The sequence below is a fragment of the Homalodisca vitripennis genome, chromosome 8, assembly GCF_021130785.1.
Source record: "Homalodisca vitripennis isolate AUS2020 chromosome 8, UT_GWSS_2.1, whole genome shotgun sequence".
Lineage (NCBI taxonomy): Eukaryota > Metazoa > Arthropoda > Insecta > Hemiptera > Cicadellidae > Homalodisca > Homalodisca vitripennis.
The window spans coordinates 118213102-118225171 of NC_060214.1; the positions used below are offsets into that span (position 1 = coordinate 118213102).

At 31.5% G+C, this 12070-nt stretch overlaps 1 protein-coding gene across 2 annotated transcripts in view; it reads left to right on the forward strand.

Annotated features, from left to right (window-relative positions):
- Positions 1-6757, forward strand: part of LOC124367990 (ester hydrolase C11orf54 homolog) — a 42003-nt gene extending 35246 nt beyond the window's left edge. For both annotated transcript variants that reach the window (XM_046825254.1, XM_046825255.1), the window contains exons 7-8: positions 4969-5173; positions 6189-6757. In XM_046825254.1, coding sequence (XP_046681210.1) covers positions 4969-5142 — 174 coding nt within the window. In that variant the 3' untranslated portion in view covers positions 5143-5173; positions 6189-6757. The remainder of the gene's footprint in view (positions 1-4968; positions 5174-6188) is intronic.
- Positions 6758-12070: the final 5313 nt, after the last annotated feature.

Here is a 12070-nt window from a genome sequence, read left to right on the forward strand (position 1 = left end):
ATCTTCTACATTAATCTTTCAAGAGTAAAAGATTCTTATTTTACCTAATCGTATTATTGACATCTTAGCAGGTGGAAAAATATTTTGGCATTCCCAAAATTAGCAATTGTGTCCCATCTATTCTTTCATTTCTGTAAAATGTTTCATTATAATTTTGCCTTAAAAATGTTCTTATTTTATTAATGGTTTTAGTCAAGTCTTTCTGAAGTATATGTGATTGCTGGTAAATATTATTGGTGTTTTAGATTGTTCAAAAATAGTAGCAATCTTACAATAAAATATATTTTCAATATGTATTTAAACATTGTTTTTTAACTATTTTTTTGTATTTAGTTTCATTATTTGAGTTTTAAAAGAATATAAATTTCTGGAAACAAAGCTGTACGCTTTTTCATTTACAATAGTTGGGAGATAGTACAGACATCAGGAGAGTGAAGTGTTCTGGGGATTTTTTCGCTTGCATTAGCTGCGGAAATAAGCTGTAGTCAAATGTTCTCAACCTTTGAAAAATGTGCACAGTGTAGAGTTTCCCACAATAAAACTGTCAGCTGATATAACCTTCAACGGCAGAGTAGCGTCTTTCCCACATAAACCATTGTCAATAGAAACTGGAAGGAAGTAATTTCTGCACTCTGGTATTGTGTTCATTTACAATGGCGTGCTTACCTTTTAAGTAGTTATTTATTTATCAGTTTAGATGATGTTTATATGATAATATTGTTTCCAATTTTGCTAAGGAATTTATTTTAGTACTTATGAACACATACACTAATTTTGTCAGAACACCAATACAGATTAGATAGATTTGAAATTATATGACAGATTTATATATAACATAAATTAAGTTTTGAAGACAAAATATATTGTGGTTTCATTATAAATAGCAAACCCAAAAACAAATGAAAACTGTTACAATTTTTTTTTACATTTACAATGTTAAACCGTAGACTGTCAATAACTTAATTTTGCAAGTAATTCTTCATAAAAATTGACCCAATTTGAATTTTAAATTTTGTCAAGAAAATAGATAATTATGTTATTATCACATAACAACCAAGTAATAAATTCATCCTCATTAACCCTTACCATAGGCCAGTCTCAGGCGTCTACCAGTTCTCTTTAAGATCATCTGTTAGAAGACCACTTCCACATATTAGTTTTATTAGAGTTTGTTTTTGAGGATTTAGAGTGTTGTTAGGGTTTCAAGATTTTTTGGGCATTTGATGAAACAAAAAACACTAGGTAACGCTTTGATATTTTGTTTCACTTAATTATAACAAATATCAGGACAGATCCTGTTACCTTTTCGGCCGTAATAACTTGAAAGCAGTAATGTGCATTATTGCACGTGAGTGGAATGCCATCTTTGGTAGTCTGACAAGGGTAGTGCCCCAGGAGGACATGATCGGTTGTTTTCAGCGGTTTGTAAAACGGCTGAAACTGTAGACTGATTGGCCTTGTGGTATACTTCCGGAGTGTGCAAAAGGCCCTTGAGGCTTAAGTGCATGGCAATAGGCCGCCCCTTAGAAGAAGAAGAAGAATGTTTGACCCCATTAATTCACTACTCTAAACCAAAACAAGCAATGCACAAACACACATGTTTTGTTATTGTTTAGTTATTTGTAAGATGTCCTTACTTTATTAAAAAGAAAACTTGTAATTGCGATCATTTACCCAGTGCTGCCGGACTCTATGTTGCATAGTTTTAACTTAAGGTTCACCAACACTGTTTTCTCATTCACTGCTACGCTCCTTAATTCTCTTCTCTCAGAGCTTAGATTACCAGTCACAATAGTATGCATGGATGGGTATTTTACTACTTTTACTGGAATCATCACTATCACCAGTACTTTCTTTGGTCAATCAAACTGTTGTGAATTATATGACTTCACCATTTTTATTTAAAGTTAAACGTAGGAAATTGTAAAATAAATGTTGAGGATTGGTAACAGTGGAAATTGTACTGTCTTACCTCAGTGACAGAGAATTTCCTTCTTTGAAAAACTCAGCCTCTTGGGCTTTGTATCTATGGCTTGTCCAATTTTCACTACAAACTCGTCAAAGACATCCGTCTGCGTATTGAAATAGTTTTAAAAACGTGTCTCAAAAATTAAATGTATAAATTTCTTCAAACTATTAGCATACCTCCCACTATCAATTAACTAGACATGCTGACACCATCTTTTGTGACTGAAACGTATGCTTTTTATAGTGTCATATGCACAACGGATCTGTTTTTCTATTGCAAGTGAAATTTAATTGCTACAAGTTGTCAGTCTAGTACAACCTCGTTTATTTGGATTTTTTGGGACCAAAAGTAGTTCGAATAAATAAATATCTGGTTAGACCGGGAATACATTAAACACACAATAAATTACAGATTATGAATTTATTTGTTACAGAATATAGCTGTAAAGAGTATACAGGCAATTTATTATTTTGTTTTTTAGAGATTTATTGTATAGAAAACATAAAATAACAAATATTTACTATGTTGTGAAATTCTCAGCCAGTTTCTTGTGTTAAACTTTGGTACACTGCTTCCAAACAATTTCCAGTCATCATTTCCACTATCATCGTTTCCACAGACTGTATCAGACTGTTGCTGCTCAATATAAATTAACCTGTGTAGCTGTGCCGTAGCATCAGAATGAGTCATGACTTCCGGCTCTTCATTATCAGACTCATTTTCACTGTCCTTTGCTACACTAAAGGCTAATGTTACAAGCTGCTGATACAATTTCTATGTCGATTATCACACCAATGCTATTGTCGGACTAAAACCAATCATGTACATTGTACAAAAACTAAAATTATCAACCTCTCACTCCAACACTGTTGGTCTGTTACTTTGATTTAAACGCTGAACTTGAGTTCACGGAAAAACAAATTATACTTGAAATGCAACAAAAAATGTTTGCATGGTTGCTGTTAATTTGATCTGGATAACCCTGATATCCAGATATGTGACTTGATAAATGATGTTGTTGCATCTGTAACAGCAACCAAGGGCAACAGCTACTGTTCAGTGGTTAAAATGAACTATAGGTGGCTTTTCATTTTAAACCTGTAGCAGTCATATACTGGTATGAATTAACTTCTGTACCGTAACATTGTTTAGATTAATTATCTCCAGTCTAGGCAACAATACGTTAACCTTCTCTCCAATTACATCATGGAAACACCTATCCTTTTTCATAAAAACTTAACTTTTTGAAGATTCCAACTGAGTTACCTATCTAATAACAAATAACAACATAGTAATTCGTCTACACAGAACATTATTCGAAAAACAGGTCCAAAAAGCAATTCAATAAAGCTCTTCAATGCTGTGCCACTTTCAATTAATTTCGTCTAATCAGTGGAAAATACTAGTGTACTCAGGACTTTTTAAACGAATTTACGAGTTTATTCTAATTTATTTTTACTGTCTACATTTATAATTTATTATTGCTTAGTTTACATCCTAACGGTTGTTTTAATACATTTTTTCAGTGAATTTTGCCTCTTGCTATGGTTTTTGGCAATAAAGAATCTGAATTAAAATGAGAACAGTCATTTCCATATTGCTGAGTCTGATTAATTTACACAATTAGTGTAGTAAGTAACCTTTTATTTAGTAATATTGCTACGGCCCCCACGTTTCTGTGCCATTCTGCTACGTTCCAGGTCCCAAGTTGGCTGTGCGATTTTGCTACGTTCCAGGCCCCCGTTTGTTGTCCCAATTTTCTCACAATCGGTATTCAAAGTGTGCTGCCCCTCATTGGTTATGCGACTTGCTTCGTGTTGGCTAACTCATATTATTCCAAGTTGATATTTAAGTAACGATCAAACTTCAATGTCTGTGGTGTTGTTGAAAGTGTAGTTTGTATTAATGAAAGTAGGCTACACGTTATATATCACTAGCACTGGGTCTTTATTTCAGGTTTTTTAAGTAGGTTGAATAATGGTTCAAACTTAATATTACTCTATTGAAAGTTCTGATCAATATGATTGTTTATATCATAATAAAGTTCACAAAATATTCACTGTTCTTATCAATCACTTTGAATCAAATAAGTTTTGAAAGTAATATTCTTTAATTTAAAGCTTATTATCTTACTTACCACATTTATTTGTAGATGGGATACTCAATGAAAGACAAAGCAAATGACTTTGACGTCAATTTATTTTATATTATACTGTCTAATTCTACTCACTTTGCTTTGATTTTTGTTCACTACCACAACATCCCATCCCTAATTACAACTTCAATGCACTATTGTACAGTTTCAAATTTCATCACTACTGTACTAGGAGGATCTATACGAGTAGACGTCCTTACTGCTTCAAGTCCAGACAGAGAAGAAGGATTCTCTGTATAAAACTACGCATACCGGTTCACACAATGTTCATCCCCTCTCCCGTTCAAATCAACGTCTTCACGATTGAATATAATTTGATTCTTTTCTTATAATTGTCGAAATTTATCACGTTCACTATAATTGATCAATTTAAGTCTTTCTATTTTCTTTTATTATTTTTCTAAAGCTTTTTTATTTAAATTTTTAGCAACATGTGCTTTCTGACGTCATCAATACGCAAGTCATTTTATCCCACAATTGGCTTTTCTGCGTAATTTTATTTAGTACTTTTGTAAAACACGAATTTTGGTTATGTATAACTCATTTTAATTAATTAAATTTGTTCCCGTATAAAGTTTAATATATTTCTCCATTATTAATTAAATAAATTTCAATTCCGACAACATGTGATTCACTGACGTCACAGTCTGCCAATTCCTTGCGAATATTCAAATGTCGTTATTTGACCTGTCACAAATTATGTGTAAAACACCTGTAATCTTTATATGTTTGTCATTTTATGTAATTTAGAGAATCATGTTTTTTGTTCCAGTTATCACTCTTAATCCGGTTAATCATAAAAATGTAGTTAGTTGATTATTTTTTTCTCTGTTGGACGTCACAGGGGCTGAACTTGCGTGTGATCCACTTCCACGCACTGAGCGATCACGGTGAGGCAGGCCATTACCATTATGATACAGAGCCGGAGAAGGTGGAGTACCTCGCGTACTTCAACCTCGGGACCAAGGTGGTCCGAATGGACCGACCTCAGGACGAGAGCAAGTTAGGGCATAATTGAGTGCAGGTTGCAGATGCCACAAAAACAACAGGTATTTGAATTTTTTTATACTATTCATAAGGCACATGATGGAATTAACCGTTCTTCTAGTGCCATGTTAGATGTTAAAAATAGTCTTCCTGTTTCAGCTTTTACAAGTCGTCTTTTTCACCAAAATAAAAGTCTAGCCTCAAACAAATACAACATCTCAGTGGTGTTTCTTATTGTTGATCTCTTGAAAAATCGATCTTAGACCTTATGTCGATTCCAACCTCACATATCACTAATTGTTGTTGCAAATGCTACATTTACTGTTGCAAAAGCGAAATGGGTAAAATTGTGGACTGTTCTGCTTTAAGTACTTGATATTAGTAATAGCTGAAATTTAATTTTTTTATCTCAGCGACACAGAGCATTTTTTCCTTTTATACTACATACACCACCAATTTTGCACAGAATATGTGATAGATTTGTATGAATTTAATTTAATTTATAAATTATTTAAATATAATTAATTATGTAAATTATAATTTATGTTTCTTGTTCCATTAGGTAATTATTATATTATAGTGTAAAGAAATAAAGATTAGAATACTATTAATTCACAGCATATTTTCTGATTTCAAATTTTTTTCACTTTTTTACATTTTTGCAAAAAATTCAAATTTAAATTAATTTTCTCATTAAAATTCAAAGTTGTAATACGATAACTCCTAAATTATTGAATGAGGAATTAAACTGTATGATTAGTTTTGTAACAGTGTTCATACATTTTCCAATGAATTTTCCACGTAAATCCAAGTCAAAAGCTCTAAAAAAACAAGCTTGATTTTGCTGTTTTTCAAACTTAGTTTCACGCAAATTATAAAAAGATGAAATTTTACTTACTGTATTTAATTGTTTATGAATATTTAAGATTTTGACCTCTTTCTTTCATGAGATTAAAATTTTTGCATGCATTTGTGAATTATTACAGCAACTTCGTAGAAAATTATAATATTGAGTGTTAGAGAAATTTCTGCTCAACTATTGGTGCTATTGACTAAAATGTGTTTCGTTTTTTACAGTTTTACCATGTGATGACATAAGGTGTTTTCTCTACGACCACCACACAAAACATACTTTTTTAGACACTATTGCCAGTAACAGAAAAAAGTAGAGGGCTTGACTCTTTTACTGAGCCACTAAATTGTAGAAGAGATATTTCAGCAAACACCTACTTAAACCCTGGATCTGCCAGTAATTTTTTTCTAAAGGGATTTTCAACGCTATTGCATGCTTTAAAACAATATTATTTGATATATGTTTTATATGAGTTTTTTCAGCTAAACTTATAGATTAGAGTCGTGTTAGTCTTGTACCAAAAAGCATTTATTTTTTCAAAAAGTATAATTTTTTATTTAAAACATTTTTTAAAGTTTTTGTTATTTTAAGGATATACAATAATCTGGAACTTAACAATCCAAGATAGCTAAAATGTAAGTTATTAAGTACCTTTTGGATTAGTAATAGATTAAAAGCATGCTACAATTAGATAATTGAGGAAATCATTTTCAATTGTAAGTTGCTTAGCAACAAAAATTAATTTCAGGCACTCGTGTAAAAATAATATAAAAAGTAAAAGCTATGACAATTCACTTAACCCTCCAGGTGCTGACATCGCGTAGCGCGATGTTAGCGTACCTGTTTCCAGTGCTGACCTCGCGGAGCGCGATGTCAGAAACGCGATCTCTTTAAACCACGCTAGTGGCTATATATTACGGAATATCACGAACTATTTTATATAGTATTAAACTAGAAGAAATGCGGAACTCGTTATACTCTATGGAGCACGTCTTTGCTCAAAGACCGGCGCTATACGACAGCTGTTTCTAAGCGTATGTTTATTTCCAAGTCATACGGTTCGGTCGTATGTTATGTAAATTTATGTACATAATATATTTTTTTAATTAATTATTTTAGTTTATTGTTGATTTTAATTGTGATATTTTGTGAACTGAACACATTTTGAGACGTGAAAGTGAAGAAAGACTACATGTTACAATGTAGTACACAATGTTTCAAATATCACTGATTTTTTACGTGTTACAATTTATCGTTTTTTGCTCTGAGTGAATTCTGTCAATATGTAAACCCATAAGATGTATATACTTTTGGGTTCATTATTAAATTACCTACAACTTGTATATCTTGGATTTTTATTTTCATAACTTTGGTGAAATGATATCTAAGCTCAAAGTGAAAAAATAAAAACTTTTTTTTTTTTTTTGTCAAGATTTACATTCAGCAATATTTTACCATGTAAAGGTAAGTCATATAAGTATTATTATCATATTCTGTGATCTTTCCTGAAAATAATGATATATAATATGTAGTATTTACATTAAGGTAACAGTATATAAAAAAAAACTTTCTAAACGCTTGCAAACATACTGAAAAATGCCCAGCACTTAAGGCAGTTCTAACCAGCACTTGGAGGGTTAATTTTGGGCTCTAAAGATTTAAAACCCAATTTTACAACAGTAAGACAATTTATTTGGCTTATTTCTGCATTTAAAATCTCTAAGCATGGCATAAACAATTGAACGCGTCTTAGACAACACAGTTGGCCAAATATGGAGCTCGTAAATACGAAACTTAGGTCACAGTCAGCCGAATACAAGTAGGTTTTAAAGTACATATCTTCTGTAAAGTGTCTGAGAGTCCATCATATTTTTTAAAATGCATACCTGTTTTGTGAGGTTTTGCGGACTGTCCTTGTAAAATTTATAATCTAAATAGTAACTTAAATATAAAGTTTTAAATAACATTTTTGCAAAGAACTGTGCTTTCAGACTGTAACTATGAAGTTACAAAAAACAATGTCTTTGTTTGAAAATTATAAAGAAGTTAAACAGAAAATAAAAACAAAATTTACAATAAAGTATGCATATTTATTTAAAATATTACACATATTCAAAATGTTGAATAGCCAAATTGTTGGAAATTGTGTTCTGAAGACAGAAATGTATAATTTTGAACTGTTTATATTAATAATCTTTTGAAAACATATTTTTATAAATAAGTGCACATTTGAAATTTTGTCCTACTTGCAGTAGTTATATAACACGTTGATATAACAATGTTTTACTTTTTATATTATACTAAATACAGTAGCAATACAACATTTAGCAAATTTTGCCATGAATACAGAAATTAATATACATTACTGTAAGTTATTTTAGCAATTCATAATACTTATATATATAAAAGAAAGTCAAAATAGTTATCATCTTTTATCTAAAACATAAACAATATTTACATACAATAATATAATTTAACGAATTAATAACTATATAACAACAAATTGAAACGAAAACAAGGACTGTAAATAGCGAAATTCGCATGTATATATCACATTTGCTGGAAAATACAGCTGATGAAAATTATGTAGACTAATGTTTGGTACAGAGTACGAGAAATCAGAAACCCACTAAACATAAAGAAAAACTCATCGAGTTTTGAACGGTATAGGTTATAATGCGATTTGATCGGCATTAGCATCAGTAAAATGAGTTTAAATAACATCAAAATTTTTGATGATGACGTTTAGTGAAAGTCTGAGTCGTCAAAAATATTGATGATGGACGCTTGGAGAGTTAAAGTTGTAATTTCATGTGAAAATTCTGACTTACTTCCAAATAAATAATAAAAATATGAGTCTGTATCCAATGGTACCAATGACATTATAGAAAGCTCAGTCTGTACCAATGGCACACCAACCCATAGCTCCAGGGTTAAATATGAGTAACAATTCTAGAAACTTTTTGATTCTTCACTATGTAGAAAGAAGAATCACAATAAAAATAAGTAAATGCTTATCTTCATTGTGCTATATTGTACCAACATTCCATAACTTTTAATAATGTCTACCTTCCAGTTTCCAAACTCACACCTAAAACTTTTTATGATTTTGGTTTTCTATATCTATTAAGAAAATTATATTTATTTTGAATAACTAATTTCTCACATGTGATTGATTACGGTTTAAAGTAAACTCATATGTGATTGATTACTGTTTAAAGTAAAACTCATGTGATTGATTACTTTTTAAAGTATACTTGTATGTGATTGGAAAAAAAAGTAAACCCATATGTGATTGATTTCTGTTTAAAGTAAACTTGAGTGTGATTGATTAACATTTAAAATAAACTTATATGTGATAGGTAGATGTTAAATATAAACACATATGTGATTGATTAACGTTTAAAGTTAACTTGTGTGTGATTCCTAACAACAATCAGTAGTTCTCATTTTAATAGTAACTAGATTAAAGAAATAAAAAATGTTGTCTGTGCCTTCTCTTTTTAGGCGTACAGTGATATTTTAATAAGTTTAACATTATAATAACACATTAAGTTTTTATGAGTACTGTATACTGTTACATTGAGTATGTATTCTGTCTAGTTTTTGATCTATTGGTTTGGTTCTTAAATATAGTATTATTTATATTTTATTAAGGTAATTGTGGGCTTTAAGATATATTTACAGATAATATATTACAACAAATTACCACATGTCAAGGTGCATAATGAGTCAATTATATTGGGTAGGTAGTAGAATTTTAGAGTATACTGAAGATTATATACTGTTTTTATATATTAATGTTTATATTTATATTATTGTTGATAAATAAAGAGGTTTATTTGAGTAAACATTTACATGGGCTTTTTTTAAATGTTTGAAATGCATAATAAAACTGTAAACTGATGTAAATCAATCAGACTTGCATAAGTTTACAAAATTAACCCTCTACCAGCCAAGTTACCACCAAATGTTGTGATTTTGGTGTTACTAGGCTGAATTAATTTTGTTGCTCTGCAGCAGAAGGACACTTTGTATTCCTGATTTAATTTTTGCCAGATTGAATACCTTGTACAAGTCATCATCACTGGATGTTGCTGGTAGAGACCAGATAAGTACGTATGAGAAGTACGTAGAAGAGGTACGTCAGAGCATTTCAAAGTCCAACAGACGATCTTGAATCCAGGAAGAGTCTGCATTTTGTTAGACAGAAGCCTGGGTGAACTCTACTTCCTCTGTAATCCTAGGTGAGGGCTAAAAAGTTTACTATCAGATTTTTGTATGGTCAATGCAAAAGATCCGGTAAGATTTTGAGTTTGAATGACAGAGCGGTCATTTTGGTGCAGAAACAAACTCCAAAAGTCAATTTCAGCAAAAAACCTTGATGTACATTGCGGCATAAACTCAACAGAAGATCCTGTATATAACCAAATACAGTTGACATATCTTTGAATGTTGAGATTCCTTGGTTTTTATTTTTAAGGGGGTACTTATTACACCAGTGGCATTTTAATTTATCATACAAAACTTTTGTTAAATGAAAAACTGTCTCAATCGAATTCACGGAAAGAAAGATCGTGTACTTACACAATCCAATTTACTACTGAACTGATGATGTACTGGATTTAATTAAAACTGGATCATGATCGCTAGTTCTAGGATGTAGAAATGCTCCAATGGAACGTCTTAGAGGGTTCTTTCTACACCATTGGCATTTTTACTATCAGAAAAACATTGTTACAGGAAATTGGTCCAAGCGCACTTTAAAAGTTTTAGGACCATAAACAATTTTGTATAAACATGTTCTGTGACATGTTTTGACAAATGTTACAGAAAAACGGTCCATGCTTAGGAATTAAACCCATGACCTCTCAGTTAGTGAACTGCAGCTGTATCTCTATGCTACAATGAAGGTCTGATAAGAAAAAACACTTGTTCATCTCTTGTAATAGCAATATAATCTAATAACCTTGCTTTGATCACCTTTATTTTAAAATTCATCCAAAGCACATTTTTTCCATGCGGTATTCCTCAAATAGTTTGGAAATACAACTTGAGTACAGTTTATGAAATTGAAAAATTTCCGTAGACAATTTTGTGTAAACTTGTTCTATTTACATTCAGGAATTCCATTGAAGTTGAATATGGGAATCTTCAGATATTTTATTGTCCATGGCATCGACTGAATCTTCCATGATCACTGACTTATCTTCGATTGTAGTCAATGATGCTTGACATTGTTTCATCATAAATATTTTCCTGTTCCACTTTTGTACTTTGCTGGTACTCATTGCGTTGGAGCACTTCATTTACTGTGGATGAATTTCCAAAACTGAAGCACCCTTTGGTGTCAAAAAAGGAAGGTATTTTACAATTGGAGGGCTGATCAATTGTACTTAAAAATTTTGAACTGACACTGAAACACAAATCGTACACAAAATACTAATGATAATTTATTGCTTAATGCACAAGGAAGAGGCTCATAGACGAGGCAAAGAATCGACTGAGATTTGTTACGCCCCGGCAGTAAGTAAGTAAGTAATGCACAAGGCATGTCGATAATCAGTGCACATTTATGTTTCAATGCTCCTAGGAGATTCAATCCACAGAACGCGTTAGTGACTAATGAGTATCACGAAGATGCAAAAAACACTGTGATAGTGGCTTTATCTGATACAGGGTGGACTTTGTCAGTGAGGAGCCAAGAGCCAATTTGCATTGTAAAAAGCACACAACCTTATTTTCCTGGAAATCAAAAGAGGAATTTCCCCTAGCAAAGGAATCGATCATCAGCCACGTTAGTTCTGGTGAAGATTTAAATGGGAGGGTATAAAAAAATATGAAGTGATCATTTCTCGCTGAAATTATATTTAGCTTGACACATTTAAAACCACCAACAGACACATAAATGAAGTCATTGCCACAGTCGTTTTTGAGTTTATCAAGCTAGGAAAACTATAACCTGAGAAACATTATATTTTCATATTTGTAACCATTCGATAAAAATTCCTCTATTGATGTAAAGAAAAGCCAAGTTTTGTGCACTATGGTTCTCGGCTGCTGGACTGTAAGGACAATTGTTAACCATTCATAAGTCATATATTAA